At 54.1% G+C, this 16,855-nt stretch overlaps 1 protein-coding gene across 1 annotated transcript in view; it reads right to left on the bottom strand.

Moving 5' to 3' along the window:
• LOC102390977 overlaps positions 1-16,855 on the bottom strand; it is a 24,163-nt gene continuing 7,308 nt past the window's right edge. Inside the window, exon 3 of the mRNA XM_044933500.2 lies at positions 1-1,301. Within this exon, the coding sequence (XP_044789435.2) occupies positions 972-1,301 (330 nt within the window). The 3' untranslated portion in view covers positions 1-971. The remainder of the gene's footprint in view (positions 1,302-16,855) is intronic.

Raw genomic sequence — 16,855 nt, forward strand, 5'->3', positions numbered from 1 at the left:
TCCAAACACACGCACACACAATGCACTCACATGCACACGCACATGTGCAATGCACTCATAGTTTACACTCTCACACACACACACACACACACACAGACGCCTCCCCCTTGCACAGTTCTGGAAAACGACTTCTTCTTGAGAGGGGACCCTTAGGGGTGGCAGGGGTGGTCAGCTGAGGGCGCTGGTCCTCAGGACCCGGCGTGCAGAGTGGGTTAGGAGCCTGGCCCTGAGAGGGACGCTGGGTTGAACCCCGGTTCTGCAACCGTCCCCCTCTGGCCAAGCTGTCCACCTGTCCAGGCCCCGGGGCCCGCCTCTGGTGAGCGGAGCAGCGGCTGCGGGCGCCGCTGTGCAGGCCACGTGTGGAGGACAGCGCCCGGAACAAAGCTCCGTGAGTGTTTTGTTTACAAACATTCCCACAAATCAAGTAACATCAAAACTCGTGCTGAAATCTGGACTTTCCTGCAGACTTTTCTGATTGCATAATTCTGAATCAGTCCCTGAAGCCGAATGTTTGTCCCCTCATGGGACCTGAGGCCGTCCATGCCGCAGCGGATGCCGAAGGACCGCAGAGAGGTTAGGTTGTTTTTCTGATGGCGCCTAGCGCTCCGGAGACAGGCAGGCCTGCCGGGTTTGTGCCGTGCCCAGCAGGTTGGCGTGGGGGGCGGTCACGGCCGGGACGGGGTGGGGGACTTTGTGAGGACTTTGTTGCGGGTGGTGGGCCTGGCTGCAGGAAGCGGGGGCCTTGCGGGGCCCACGAGCGCAGCTACACACCTGTCCGGCCGGACGGGGCCCAGGCTCCAGGCGGCTCCAGGCGGCTCCAGGGCTGGGGGCCCAGAAGTGGTGGAGGCGCCTGGGTGTGTGTGGGGGGAGCGTGCCTGGTACTGGGCGGGCGGGCAGCAAGGGGCAGTGCCCAGCCCCCCGCCGGTGGAGGGCTTCCTGGGGCGGAGCTCGGCCGCCTGGGCCTCAGGGCCCTAGCGGGGGCTGCTGTCTGGGAACAAAGTGTCCTGCAGGAATTCCGGCCACGTCCTGGAGCTGGCGCCCTGCGCTGCCCCCACCCACCCCGCCCCTGCCCCCTCCCCACCTCGCAGGCCAGTTTCCAGTTCGGGGGCGTGGAGGTTGCCATCAGCACGTAAGATGGGGCACCTGGGCCGGCGGCTTCCACAGCTGCTCCGATGCGCATTCACCTCTTCCCTTCCGGCCTCAGAAGTGCTGGCCTCGGACCCGGCCGAGGGCGGGGGAGGGGAGCTTCCTGGCCGGGCGGACCGAGACTCCCAGACTGTTGCAGTCAGAAGGTTTCCTTCCTGAAAAAGCACAGCAGCCCCTGCTTTCCGTCCCTCCTGCTTCTCTCCAGAGAGAGCTGCCCCCGCCCCCCGCTCGACCCCCAGCTGCGGGCCTCGCCCCCTGGACGACTGGCCTGTGGCATGGGGGGTGAGTTGGGTTCGCAGTAGCCCACGGGCCAGCATGTGGTCCCGGGGGCAAGCAGCAGGACCCGGTCTCTCGCCAGCAGGCAGCCACCACCTGCAGTTTTTCTGGGGCCGCCGCCGCAGCCAGGCAGGTGCCGAGACTGCAAACAGCCCGCATGGTGACTCAGAGCCCAGAGCTTCCTAAGACCGCCTGGTCCGGGTTTCTCAGCAGCCTGTGCCAATCTCTCTCCCTCCCTCCCCCTCACCAGTCCATCCATCAGCAAATCCTGCTGGCTCACCTTCCCCAAAAGTAGCTTTGTTTGGGGAAAGCCTTCCCTCTCCGCCCCTCCGCTCTGACCTCAGCTCCTGCCCAGGCCGCAGTGGCCCCTCCTGCTCCTCAAACCCACAGCAATGGGTTCAGAGGTAGACATGACCCAAAGTTGACCAGACAGCCCAGTTGCCTGATGAAAGGGCTGGAACTGCGGCAGCCACCTCTCCACCGGGAGGAGAGTGTTGCCGTCACAGGAGGTGAAGCCAGGGGGAAAGTGGGGGGAAGGCCGCCAAGTGGGACAGCAGGAACAGCATCTGCTGGATCTGATCTGCCCGCCTGGATCGCAGGCAGCAGAAAGCAGCGCCCCTGAGCACGTCCGCTGGTAGCCTCGCTCCCAGGGGCTCAGACACCAGCGGAGCCAGGCCTCCCCGTCCCCGATGGGTCCTCTCCGTGCAGCTCTCGGCAGGGGGATGGAGGGCCCTCCCCTCCCCACAGCCTGGGCCCTGTTCTCCCAGTTTCAAAGCCTCCTACAGTGCTGCCCGCCTGGGTCCTCATCTCGCTCATGTGGACCACCTGGGTTGACTGCTGTGTGGGGAGGAGTCAGACCCTGATCCGACAGCAGGCTGGGGCTCCGGAGGCCCTCACTGACCACTGGCCAGATGGACGAGTGGACACGGGGCTGAGCCCCAGGCGTCTGGAGGCCGGACCCTGTGCCTGGGCGGGTGTGCGGGGCCCCGGGCCAGGAGACGAGAGGCCCGAGTCACACTGGGCTGCGGGCAGGCTGGACCATCGTGCTGCTGTTGTGACGAGCCCTGAGAGGCGTCCCTTTGGTGTTCAGAGGAAGAAATTGGCTTATGTGTGGGCTCGCGTGTTGGGGGCACGTGGGGGACATGGCCAGTGGCCCCCACGTCTGCTTTGCTCTTTCTCAGTCGCAGGACCTGCAGAGAAGCAGATGACTACGTGCTAAGGGATGTCTCTTCAGGTGGGCATGGCCCCCGGTAGGTCGGGGCATCCCCTGTCCCCTTCCAATGTCCTGCTATGGGAGGCTGGCCGTGGGGGTGTCCGGCTCAGGCAGAGACAGCCGGGTCTCCGATGTGTGGACCTGCTTTGTGGGCCCCGAGGCTCCTGCCCACACAGCAGTGGGTTCTCTGCCCGAGGGTCCCTGACCCTGGCCCCCTCGCCACATCCTGCCGGGCGAGAGGTGCGGCTCCCAGGACAGGGTGGCTGTGGGCGTTGGGGGCCCAGGTGCACCCGGCACTGCCCACGCACCCGCCCGCCCTCTCCTCCTGTCGGCCTTGCACCCCCCGCACGAGGCCTGCTGAGGAGCAGCCTCCTGCCCTCCTCCCCCACCCCTGCATGTGCCAGGAAGTGCCGCGGATTCCCCAGCTCTGACAGGCAGGGCAGCTGCCCTGCGTGGGGAGGCCCGAGGCTGCTGGCCCGGCCTGTCCAGGCTGCCCTTCCAGAAACTTCCAGCCCCTTCCTGCCTGGCGTCCTGCCCGAGGCCTTCCTGGAAACCGGGCCCACCCCGCCCCCCAGCCCAGGGCGCCAGTCTTTCCACGGCGTGAATCAGCCGATCTCTCCCAGCATCGCTCTTGTCCTACTGGGAACTTCTCACTGATGGGTGCCTAGGCCCAGTCTGGCGGCTGCCCGCGCGAGCCTGGCTCCTCTGTGGAAGGACCTCCATGATGGGGCATGGACGGCAGGCCAAGCAGACACGAAATCACAGAAATAATAGCCATCATCACATGCTGTGGGGTTTACAGCATTTACAGATGTAGCGTGTTTAATAGAAAAGACTCTGGTGCTGGGAAAGATTGAAGGCAAAAGGAGAAGAGGGAGGCAGAAGATGAGATGGCTGGATGGCATCACCGACTCGATGGACATGAATGTGGAAGCCTGGCGTGCTGCGGTCCATGGGACACGACTTAGCATCTGAACAACAGCAACGAGTTTAATATAATATTGTAAAAAGGAAGAGACGGGAGCATTATATAAGAGTAGTGTTTCTATATGTCACAAACTAAATTAGTATAAATATGAAGCTGTTGATAAGCCTTAGAGCAGCTACTAAGCAAATACCTCAAAACGATGTAGTGAAAACCATTAAAGAAATTCAAAGGTTAAGGCTAAGGCTAAGGCTGCTGCTGCTAAGTCGCTTCAGTCGTGTCTGACTCTGTGCGACCCCGTAGACGGCAGCCCACCAGGCTCCTCTGTCCCTGGGATTCTCCAGGCAAGAACGCTGGAGTGGGTTGCCATTTCCTTCTCCAATGCATGAAAGTGAAAAGTGAAAGTGAATTCGCTCAGTCGTGTCCGACTCCTAGCGACCCCATGGACTGCAGCCCACCAGGGTCCTCCGTCCATGGGATTTTCCAGGCAAGAGTACTGGAGTGGGGTGCCATTGCCTTCTCCGAAGTCAAATACTACCTTCACTTAATGCAGACGACAGCAGTAAAGGAAGAGCAGAGGAACAAAAGGACAGGATACACACAGAAAACACAGAATTAGAAAAGCCATAGAGTCAGACAGCAAAGCCAAAAGCTGGTTCTTTAAAAAAAATATTCAAGAAACCTGGTAAACTTTCAGCTCGATTGAGACAAAGTGAGAAAAAATTCAAATGACTAGAATCAGGAAGGAAAGACACATTACTACTGACCTTACAGAAATAAAAAGGATTATAAAGGCACCCTGTAAGCAACAGAATGATAATAAACTAGATAACTCAGATGAAATGAACCAATTCCTAGAAAGACACAGAATATCGAAACTGACTCAAGAATGAATAGACAATTTGACTGGGCCTTTGTAATATGTGAAGAGATTGAAATATAATAATTCTCTAAAAATCACCCACAAAGAGAGGCAGCCCAGGGCCAGATGGTTTCATTGGTGATTTCTACCAAACATTTAAAGAATAATTAGTATTAACACCAATTCCTCACAAAATCTTCCAAAAATAGAAGAGAACGGATCACTCCCCAACTCATTCTGTGAGGCCAGCCGTCACCCTGATGCCAAAAGTGGACAAAGACATCACGTGAAGAGAAAACTACAGACCTGTATCTCATACGAACATGGATGCAGAAATCCTAAGCGAAACGGCAGCAGACCGAATCCAGCAACATATGTAAAAGAGTTATACACACAACCAAGCTGGATTTGCGCGAATTTGGCTTAACATGTGAAAGTCAATCAGTGGAATGCGCCGTATCAATAGAGTGAAGAGCAAAGTACACGTGGCCATCTTAGTAGATGCAGAAAGAGTTTAATGAAACGCAACACCCTTCTGTGGTAAAAAAAAAAAAAAAAAAAAAAGGCAGTAAAAAAGCTGGAATGGAAGGGAACTTCCTCAAGCTGATAAAGGGCATCTTTTAAACCACATCACTAACATTATACTTAATAGTGAAACTCTGGATGCTTTCCCTTCAACTACAGGCACGAGACAAGAATGTTCACCCTGGCTGCTTCGATTCAGCGTTGTTCTTGAGGGTCTATCCAGGGCAGCTGGACAACTGAACGAAAAGATGTGCATCCCCATCGGAAAGGAAGAAATAGAAATTATCTCTACTCAAAGATGAAAAGATGTTGCATATAGAAATCCTAAGGAAACCACGCAAAGGCTATCAGCTCTAATAAACAAATTCTGCAAATTTGCAGGATACAAGATTAATACACAAAAATCAGTTGTACTTCTAAACACTTAGAAAGGATAATCTGAAAATGAAATCAAGCGAACAGTCCAATCAGCAACAGCACCAAAAAGAATAAAAGACTCAGCAACACATTTAACAAGTGCGTGGTGTATACTCTGAAAACTATGATAGATTGATGAAAGAAACTGAAGTCCAAATCAATGGGAAGACACTCCATATTCACGGGTCGGAGACTTAACGTTGCTTTCCTGGTGGCTCAGCTGGTGACGAATCTGCCTGCAATGCAGGAGAGCTGGGTTTGATTCCTGGGTTGGGAAGATCTCCTGGAGGAGGGCATGAGCCACTCCAGAGCTCCTGCCTGGAGAATTCCATGAGCAGAGGAGCCTGGCAGGCTGCGGGCCATGGGGTCACAAAGAGTCGGGCACCATTGAGTGAGCGCAGCAGAGTTTTGTTTAGCTGACGGTACTCTCTAAACTGATCTGCAGATTCAACACAATCCATGTCAGGATTGCAGATGGCGTCTCCATAAAAATCGAAAACCTAATTCTACGTTTCATATGGAATTGCAGGGGACGAAGACGAGCCAAAACAATCCTGAAGGAGAAAATCAAAGTCGGAGGACTCGCACCTTTTTGCTTTCAAAACGTTGAGTGAAAAAAGTCAGGTGCAGAATAATATGCAAAGTATAGTAACATTTACTTACTCTAGTGAGCGTGCATAAATTGAAGTTTCGCACAAATCACAATTTAACTCAGGGCTTCGGTCACAGCCGGCCTTTCTAAGAAGAGGGAAAGGGCACGGGAGAATGTGTCCAGGGGTGTGTTCCCACCTGGACTCAGTTTAAGCGCCTCTCGAAGGTGCTGAGCCTCGGTGTGAGGTGTCAGTCTGGGGGTTTAAGGTGGTCGGCTGGTGGAGGGCTCTGATGGGACGTGCATTGACGGGGGCTGAGATTGGCCTCCCTGTGACGCCCTGCAGGCCCAGCTTTACCACCTGTGCCCCTGAATGCCACTGCTCCCCCCGAGCTGGAACCTCCTCCAGGCCTAGCCCACTTCAGCTCCTTCAGCGCGGGGTGGGGGGTGTCCCCAGCCCCCTCCCCATTCCAGCTGTCCCCTCCAGCCTCCCTAAGGCCAGACCTCCTCTCTGGGGGTCTGAGATGGGAGTCTTGGGGGTCCGTCTCTTGGAGCTTGTGGAGAAGGACAGAGGGACCCTAGACTCTCTCGGGGAGGAGATGCCAGCGTCGAGGGGTCTTGTGGGTCACACGCTCCCACTTCAGGGAAGATCTGTCACGGGTCCTGCCACGCACAGTCTGGGCCGGTCCGGACCCTGAGCCTGTGGCCGGGGTGGCACCACCGGGCTCCTCTCCTCCCAGGAGCGCTGCGAGGTGGTTTCCGTAAGTTGGCGGCGATTGCATAACTCCTTCACCAACTGCCGTGCCGGATATATTTTGCAACCCAGCCCGCCGTGCCACACGTGTCGGCTGGCACTGCCAGGCCCCCCGCAGAGGCTGGAGGAAGTCTGAGAGTGAAGCACGCTGACGGCGCTGCCCGGGACCCGCTCCCGGCCATCCTCAGGGACGCTGCCAGGGCCCCGCCATCCTCCGGCCAGAAAGCAGAGCCGTCGAGCCCACGTGGCAGCCCCAGGAGGTGTGGCTCTCCGAGGAGCCGCTGTCACCTGCCAGGAGCCCTTCTTGGTGTTCATGGCAAGATCGGCCCCAAAGGCGCGCTGGAGGGAGACTGGCACACATCAGCCCACAGGCAGACCCTATGGGTGCTGCTGAGCATCCTTCAGAGGAGGGTGCAGCGGGTGTCTGCTGGTGGCGGAGGAGCAGAGAGAAGGCCACCAGCCTGGAGACGCGGCCGTCTGCCCGAGCTCCTGGGGCGTCGACGCTCCAGGGACTGGCAGGCGAACCCGCCCCCGCTGGGGTGCCCCCACTTCCTGGAGAGGTTCTCGGCAGAGTCAGCAGGCCCAGTGGACACGGTGATGGGCCTTGGAGTCTGCACTCATGCCCCGCCTGCCTGCCGGGAGTCCTGCCATTGGTTTCCCAGCCGCATCCATCAGCTCAGGGGAGCCTGTGTCTCCCAAGGTCAGGCCCCATCTTGGGGGTGGCTGGCCCCCAATACCTACCTAGTGTAGGAGTCTAGAGGCATGGCCCCCACCCCGCTCCCTCTTGGACAGAGGCCACCCCGCCACCAGGGCTCCCCGAGGGCTGGCAGAGCCTCATGGTGACTGCATTGCAGCCCAGCTTCTCCCTGTCCACTCGGGCAAATAATAAACCAAAAGAAAGCAAATCTACAAAACCTTACATACGGAGGTGGGAGGTGAATTAACAAAGTGGAGACACGTAGCGCAGTCATGAACTACAAGTCCTGCAGCGTCCAGACGTCAGTTATCCTCAGACTGCCCGACACGTTCGGTACACGCCAAGTCAAAATCTTATGCACTTGATTAAAAGAAAAACTGACAACTGGATTTTAAATTTTATGTGGAAAGGCAGGGGACCTAGGAGAGCCAAAATAATCTTGAAAAAAACAAAGAGTAGGGCCGGAAGATGCGCGCAGCCTCCTCTCGAGACTTGTAATGCCTCTACAGCGATGAAGCCAGTGTGCTGTTGGTATTAGGAAAAGCCTGTGGGTCAATGCAAAAGAAGAGTCCAGAAATAGACCCCACATGCGTACGGTCCACTGAGTATCTTTAAACAAATTTTTATTGGAGTGTAATCGACTTGCAATGTTGCTTTAGCTTCAGGTGCCCTCGAAGGGAGTCAGTGACATGCACACACACACGTCCGCTCTTTTTGGGTTCTTTTCCCATGTAGGCCATCAGAGAGTATTCAGTAGCCCTCCCTGTGCTACATAGTAGGCTGTTTTTCGTTATCGACTGTATATAGTGGTGTGTATATGTCAACCCCAATCTCCCGATTTATCCCTCCCCTGGTCAGTTGATTTTTTACAGAGGCACCAAAGTAATTCGATGGAGGAAAACACTGTTTTTTAAACATGGTGGCTGAACAATTAAATGTCTTTATAGAAAAAAAAGAATTCCAGCTCTTACCTTGCTCCATACTCAAAAATAACCCAAAGGGATCATAGCTCTAAACCTCAGAGCTTTAGGTCACGTAGTACACATTCTGTGTTAGGGTTTTCAAAGTTCTTACCGGTTTTTGTGTTACAAAAGAGATATGTTTTTTTATTGTAATTCAAGCTATGTCTCTCACAGAGAACCTTGGGGAGCGCACACACAATTATCATATAGGGTTTTAGAATAACCTAGTGGGATTATACCTGTTGCTCTATAACTTGGTTTTCCCAAGTTATTTATTTCCCAAGAAATAAATTGTGGACGGCATTCCCTAGCTGCACATGCATATCTAAACTCATCCATTGAAAAAGCTGCATAGCAAGCCAAATAATATTTGTTGTCGTTGCCCAGTTGCTCAGTTGTGTCCGACTCTGCGACCCCATGGACTGCAGCATGCCAGGCTTCCCTGTCCTTCACCATCTCCTGGAGCTTGCTGAGACTCATGTCCATGTTTATATCAAAATGTATTGAACCAGTGCATATTTATGAATGTTAAAGCTGTTTTCAAGATTCTTTTCTTTGCAAATGAGGTGGGTGCGTTTATCTTCTCCTATGCTGTTAGTGGTATTTCTGTGTCATCTGTTACTTAGAGCATGTGACCTGTTACCCAGCGTATGTACACTTTACACTTAGTGGCTTCCAGCTAATTGGTCGTGATACAGGCTTTACCAATCTATACTCCATCAGCAGTGGAGAGCAGGATTCCCGTTCCTGCGGGTTCAGGCTCGAAGTCAAGGGTGCTATCACTCCTGCTGCCTGTGTGAGTCTCCGTGCGCGTGGCCAGTCTGCTGAACGCCCAGTGCCATCTCGCTGTTCTTTTTCATTTTCGTTTATTTGGTTGCAAAGGAGGGCATGCTTTCTTTTCATATGTTTATTGACCCTGATGTTTCTTCTTGGCAAATGGCCTATTTCTCTGTTACTTGCCTTTCCCTTATTGATTTTTAGGAGCACTTTGCATATTACAGATATGACTAGTACTTTATTATATGCATTGCAAATACTAGTTTTCTCTCAGTCTGTTGTTGACCTTTTAAGTTTGTTTATACACCTTTAACTATACAGAAGTTGGCACTTTTTATGTAGTCCAATGTTTCCATTTTTTAATTTCTTTTTAATTAATTAAAATTTTTTGGTTACACTGGGTCTTCATCGCTGCACACGGGCTTTCTGCAGTTTCGGGGAGCAGGGGCCACTGTCGCCGTGGGCGGGCTTCTCAGTGTGGTGGCTTCAGAGCACAGGCTCCGGGCACGCAGACTTCAGTACTTGCAGCATGTGGGCTCAGTCGTGGTGGTGCAAGGGCCTAGCTGCCCTGTGGCGTGTGGGTCTTTGCAGACCAGGGATCGAACCCGTGTCCTCTGCTCGGGCAGGAAGATCCTTAACCACTGGACCAGCAGGGAAGCTCAATCCTTTTTCTTTGTATTTTCTGCTTTCTGTGTGATGCTTGGAAAACCCCTTGCTACCTCCAAGTTACAAATGAAGTTATAGAATGTAGTGAATTCCCGTGATTCAACTATACTGGTGATGTTTTAATGCTTCAGCCAGCTGTTGGTTATATAGGTATCTTTTACATTCTTCAGGTGCTTCTGTGTACCTGAAATATTTCAGAGTCTGTTTTTATAATGCAATAAAGGGAGGAGATTGAAGGCAGGAGAAGGGGATGACAGAGGATGAGATGGTTGGATGGCATCACCGACTTGCTGGACACGAGTTTGAGCAAGCTCTGGGAGTTGGTGATGGACAGGGAGGCCTGGCGTGCTGCAGTCCATGGGGTCGCAAAGAGTTGGACACGACTGAGCAACTGAACTGAACTGAAAGGGAGGAGAAAACCAAATACATTTTTGATGGGGTTGCACTGCCAGAAAAAACTCCAAGCCTGGCAAAAACAAACTCACAAAAACAAACAAACAGACTACGTGACATTGTCTGAAAGCAATCTTTAATGTCTGAAATCAGCACCGTCAGGAATCGGCTACCACTGAGCAGATGAAAACCCCCAACGCCCACCGCAGACAGACATGGCCATGGAATGGGGGGTGGGCAAGGAGAAGCCACCTGGGAAACTCAGCGAGAAGTTTCAAGCATCTACGACACTGATGGACCTTGACATCATGCTAAGTGGAAGAAGACAACAGAGTGGAGTGCGTGGGTCCGTGCACCTCAAACATCCACAGCAGAGACAGAAAGCACATTATTGGTGGTACGGGCCACTGGGGACAGAGAGAGGAGAGGGACTGCTGATGGATAAAGGGTTTGGAGGTGATGCAAATTTTCTAAACTTACATTGTGGTAACGGCTGCACAACTCTGTCAATATACTGAAAACCACTTAACACTACCTTCTCCATGTTTTAGTGTGTATCAGGGCTTCATTCTTTTTTACGGCCAAGTAATATTCCGCTGTGTGCTGGACCACCGTTTAGCCGTTCATCAGCTGATGGCCCTGTCTCCACTCTGGGGCCATCATGACCACACATGTACAAGCCTGTGTGTGGAAGCATTTTTCTCTGTCTTGGACACACACCTGGGAGTTGTGTTGTTCTGGTGGCATGGAGAACACGGCGATCCTGCCTCACGCTTCCCAGTGTTCTTGCTCCCAAGCCTGGAGACGTGCTGCACTTTGTGCCCCCGGCTATGGTCATGTCCTCTTGCTTCGCCGGGGTTGGAAGGCCCGACTATAAGAAGTAGCAGCTGTGTTCTCCTGCAGCCTTGCCTGGGCATGGGAACTGAAAGCTGGCTGCACCACGGTTAGAGCTCCTGGGGCAGAGTCCTGCCTGCACGGCCATTTCTCACTCCCCTGCCTCTGTCTCTCAGTCTCTATCTCCCTCTCTCCAGAGAGCCTGCAGCACCCATCTGCCCTCTGGCTATTACCCACAGCTGGCCTGGTCGTCACCAGGAGGTGGTCCAGGAAGGCTCTCGGGCTGAGGCCTAGAGGGTGTGACGAAGCCATGTGGCTCTCTGAGCAAAGGCAACAGCAGGTGCAAATGTCCTGGGGTCGCCGTGTGCCAGGTCCGCTTGAAGAACAGCCAGGAATCCCTGCAGGCTGGATGTAAGCAAGCAAACGCATGAGGTCAAAGGGTCAACAGGGGCGAGATCAGATGGCATGGGCCCCTCGGGGCGAGGAGGAGCAGGCTCACATTCTCCCAGGCTCTCTCTGCCGTGGCAGTCTGAGGGGACAGTGGGGCAGCTGGAGGCCTTCCACCCTGCAGGAATCCAGGAGAGATGTCAGCAGCTTGGACCAGGGCTGGAGCTGTGTTGACGCTGGTAAACGTCAGAGTTTGGAATAACCAGGTGCGCGAGGAGGCGGGGCGGATGTTCCCCGTGACCTTGGCTCACGCCTCGCTGTCCTCTGGGGGACCACTGCTCCGAGCCCCCTCCAGTCCCCTCTGCCCACAGAGAGACTTCCCAAATGCCAACTGAGCCTACCCGCCAAAGTCTTCCATCTTGATGGTCAATACAATTATTGCCACGTGCGTCATAAAATACTAGCCCACTGAACCCATTATCTTGTCAGTAATATAAAATTATCTCTTAGTAACAACTTCCTGTATTAAGACACCCATCGATTTAAAGAAAATGAGGAATGCAACGGCACAGGAGGCGAAGCGCTGAGGCAAACGTTCCTGCAGGGGTCCGTGGATGCGACCCGGCCTCGGGGAGGCCCCGGACACACCCGGCCCCCAGCCCCGCGGTGGCTGCCTGCCTGTCCAGGTGCCCCTGAGGCCACCCAGCCTCTGGCCTTGGCATTTCCTCCATCCAGGTTTCCTGTGTCGCCTCCGAGATTTTTTTTTTCAAGATTTATTTTTCGCGTTTACATTTTTAATCCATCTGGAATGTGTTTGGCTGCATCTGAGCGGGGTCCAGTTTTCTTTTCTTCCAGATGGACGTTCGCTCGTGCCAACACCAGTTCTTTCACAACCTGCCCTCTTCCCACCGAGCCGAACACCCACCTTTGTCGTATATTATGTCCTCGTGTGCGTGGGAATCTATTTTTGGATTCTCTGTTGTTTTCCATTGTCTGTTCCTCTGCCAGAGCCACGTTGATTTGATTACAGTGACTCTATACTGTGTTCTTATTTCCGGGAAGGCGAAAACCCCACGTTACTCTTTTTCCAGTTTTCCTTGGTTATTCTGCCACATAAACTTTGAGGTTGTTTTATCCAGTTTTTTTTGTTTTTTTAATCACACTGTTGGTATTCCAGTCTGAATTTTGTTAAATTTGTGCCAAAAATATGGGAGAATTGACATTTTTATGGTATTGAGTTTTCCCATCCAAGAACATGGCCTGGCTTGCTCTCTTCCAGATCTTATTATGATATCTTCCAGAAGATTTAATCCCATTTCTGTCTCTATACTTCTGCTTCATGTCTTTATTTTCACAAACAATATACGGTTCTGTTTTGTGTTTAAAAATTCTGCCCGTTTTCCCTCTGACCAAGCTCTGGGCCGGCCACACAAGATCACCACTGCACGGCATCCACCCAAGGGTGCTGCCACTCTTGGCTGATCCAGCTCCCTGGAGATGGGCCTCTAGCTCATGTCCAAAGTTTCTTTTTAATTTCTCTCTCTCTCTCTCTTTTTTTTTTTTTTACAAATAGTGCGCCATGAATATCCTTGCCTACATCTCTTCTGCTCATGCGTGAGGGTTTCTGAAATGCCTCGACGAGGAAATGCGGAGTCACATGCACTCCTGTCTCCAACTTCACTAGATACAGCCAAGGACTCTGCAGACTACCTGGACCGACTCGCCTTTCAGCCAAGAGGGCCAGAGAATCCTTCTTGCCCTGTGCTGCAGCCAGTGATGGAGTTTCCTCCAACTTCTCTTCTTGGCAGACTTCTGCTCCTCTCTATCTTTATCTTCTAATCAAAATATTTTGGCTTTTAACCTTTACTTTTTTGTATAGGATATGTGTATATCCATCTGGATCTCAATCTCCATCTATCATCTGTGTAATTTTAAACAGTGATCAAAGCTTCCACAGTAAGGTCCTTCTGTTCTGCCTACCCCCAGCCACCCAAACGTATATCCTTTCATAGGTGCAACCACTGTTAGCCGGTTCTTTCGTTTTCCATCCAGAGAAATTCTGTAAATATGTGAGCAAATCTGTACGGATCGTGTCGCCTTGTCCCCGTCTGTAACCACAGCACACTTAGGCTCCTGCTGTGTGCTACTAACTCTCCCTTGGGAGCACTTGATATCCATATAGAGAGCCGCTGCTTTCTTGTTTCTGCTTCCTTTCTTTCCTCCCTCCCTCCTTTCTTTCTCAGCATAACAGTCCACTGTTTGGCTGTGTGACAGTACTTTTAAGAGTCTCTTCCAGGAGAGCATCTTGAGTTTCCAATCGTGCCGTAATGTACAAGGCTGCTGTGGATTCCCTTACAGATTGCACAAGTCTGGGAGCGTATCTCTCAGAAAAGTCCTATAAATGGAACTCTTGGCTCCAAGCATAAATGCATTTGTAAATTCGATAGTGTCACATTTCCCATGCCACCCTGATGGTGCATCAGTGGACACTCCTGCCAGCTCGTCTCCCCACCCGCTGAGGAACTCATATGCAATCGTGTGTTTAGATACTTGCTAACACCGCTAGGTATCAAGTGGTATCTCAAACTGGTTTTTAGCTTATTTTTAAGCATCTTTATCCTGCTATGATTTATGACACATAAAGCTAACTTAGTTGTATGTTTCAGTGAGTTTTAGGAAGTTAATGGAGTTACAGCCATCACCCCAATCTAATTTTAGAACACTTCTCTCATCCCGAATCTCTCACATATTTTAAATTTTCTTTTCTCTGACTGAGATCAAGCATTAAGATCACTTTCTTTTTCATTTTCTTTGAATTTTCTTTTTATACCTTCGCACAGTTTTTAGTTGTACTTTTTTCTTTCTTATTGATTTGCAGACACTCTTTATATATAATGCTCCCAGACTGGGGCAAGTGCCTTTCCTCACGTAAGCACTGGGGATTCCAATTCCCCTAGACTGGGACGAGTGGAATCTGCTGATGTGCCTGTCCCTCCACCACAGAGTGACCATACCTGATCTTATTCCACACCCACCCCCAACCTCTCAGCACAGGCCCTGGCCCAGAGTATGTCTCTGCCAAAAAGCCTCAGCTCGGTATTTGTAAACGTGTGGTGCTTCCCCCTCACGGTTCCTCTCACAGTTTGCGACAGTGTGTTCATCGCTGTCAGTCTGTTTGCACGCCGAGGCAACCCCTAGACGGGTGCCATGGCCATTTTGTTTGACACTGTGCACCCAGGGTGAGGAACGCTGTTGCCGAGCACTTTAAAGCGGCCGCTGGATCTATAAACGGACAAACACTTACGTAGTTTACAGAACCGAGGGAAAAAGACGCTGGAAATACCACCAAAGCGTGCAGAGAAGGAACGCAAAAGCAGCGTGGCCACAGCCCCCTTTATTTCTATGAAGGACACATCCCCGACCCAGGGACCTGCAGTGGAGCCTGGGGCTGGTGAGACCACCTCCACCACGCTGAATGTGGGGCTGGGACAGCCAGGTCTGGAAGCGAAGCTGGAAATGAATCTCTTCACGCAAACTCTTCCACTTCCAAATATCGGTAGTAGTGGGTTGTTGCACCCGACTTGCTGTTTAAATACATGCTCGGGAGGAATTCTCGTAACAATGCCAGGGCCTGACCTGAGGCTCAGAGTAGGAAAGCAGCTTGCCAAAGGCCATCTAGCCGGAAGGGGCTGTGCGTGCTGGGGGCTCCGGCCCCAGAGCCTGAGGTGCTCCAGGAGGAACAGGCACTGCTGAGTAGCCCCCGCCGAGGGAGATGGGCAGGCCGAGCTCCACCTGGAAGCCCACTGGGGCCGTGGCCTCCTGTCGGCCCGCTCACAGCAATTCATCATCGCGGCCTGCTGACAAGGCAGGGCAATTATCTTGTATTATGAGCGAAGGCTCCTGGGGCCCAGGCGCGGGGAGAGGCCAGGCTCCCGTCCCTGCCCTCGCAAGCACACGCCGGGGGTCCTCAAGCCCCCACCCCCAGACTTGAAGGCTGCCGCAGGTCAGTGGAGCCGAGCACCCCGGGGACCAGGGTGCACCACGCGTGGGTGGTGGGCAGGGTGTAACAGTGGAGCGGAGATGCTGGGGCCGGCCCACCTGCCCGCATTCCCTGGACCCCCAAGGATTCCAGGGCTGAGCTGCTGCGGGGAACAAGCCAGCCCTCCACCCGCTGGAGCCAGCAGAATCACTGCAAGAGAAACACTCAGTACAGACGGAGAACAGAGGGGCAGGCAGGGCGGGCAGAGAGCCCGGGATGGGGATGTTCGGCCCCAAAGCGCGGGGAGACGGCTCCTGCGGCCCTGGCAGGAGACGGGGACACAGGGTCTGAGGGTCAGTGAGGCCTGTTAGGTAGGTTCTCAAGGGTCCTTCTGAGAGGTCATCTTGCTGCCAACTAGGCTGCGTGGCGTTGACAGGCGGCCCCGTCTGTAATTTCCTGCCGATCCATCCATCCTTTCGACAGACACTTGTGGGGTATGTCCCGAGGCCCGGCGGGCCTGGGGATGCGTTGGTGGCGGACAGAGACCCCGGCCAGCCGCTCCCGCGCGGGGCCGCCAGGGGGCGCGCCGCGCCCGCGCGCCGGGGGTCGCGGGCCCGGCCGGGGGGGGGGGGCGGGGGAGGGGCGGCGCCGCAGGTGGGGTGACTTTGGGTTTGACCTGCCTGGCGACGAGCTAATCCCGGCGTATAATAGGCTCCTGGGAGACAGGGAAAATGGCTGCGGCACTATCTGCGTCGCCATGGGGACCATCGCGTGTGCGTGTGTGTGTGTGTGTGTGTGTGTCCATGTCGGTGCGCGCGCACGCCTGGAAAGCACGGCCTTTGTGGGCGGCGCGGGTAGCTAGCGGCGCGGGGACCTCTGGCGGCGGGGCTCCGGTCTCTCTCGCCGCAGGTCCTGAGCGAGGGGGCTCTGGGGCCCCGGGCAGGCGCGCCCCGAGGCGGGCGGGGACACCTGGGTGTTTCTGAACTCCTCGTTTGGTACCTAGCACACACCCGCTCTGGCTGGAGGGGGGCAGGCTGGTGTGTGCGGGTTTGGGGGGCGGCCAGCACAGGCAGGCCCAGGGAAGGGCCCCTGCCCCCTCCCCAGGACACACAGCAGATACATAAGGCCGCACCCACCCTCGTGCAGACCTGTGCACAGAGTCACGCGTGGTGGCACGCGCCTAGGAGCATGCGGACCCCAGGACCTGTGGCACACCCACGCCCGGATACACACCGCCTGGCCTGGTGGCAGGCGACACCTCCTCCCGTGTGCACTCCTAGACGGCCTTGCGGAGGGCAGACACGTGGATCACCCCCCAACCACGTCTGCACCCGCAGGCTGGCATGATCGCTCCTTCTCGCACGTGTCTGGTCACTCTGGGGGACACGCATGCCCGCACGCTCACGCAGCACCCCGTCCTCAGGCAGCCTCACCTGGACCACCCCCTCACTCG

This window comes from Bubalus bubalis, chromosome 21, assembly GCF_019923935.1.
Source record: "Bubalus bubalis isolate 160015118507 breed Murrah chromosome 21, NDDB_SH_1, whole genome shotgun sequence".
Taxonomy (NCBI): Eukaryota; Metazoa; Chordata; class Mammalia; order Artiodactyla; family Bovidae; genus Bubalus; species Bubalus bubalis.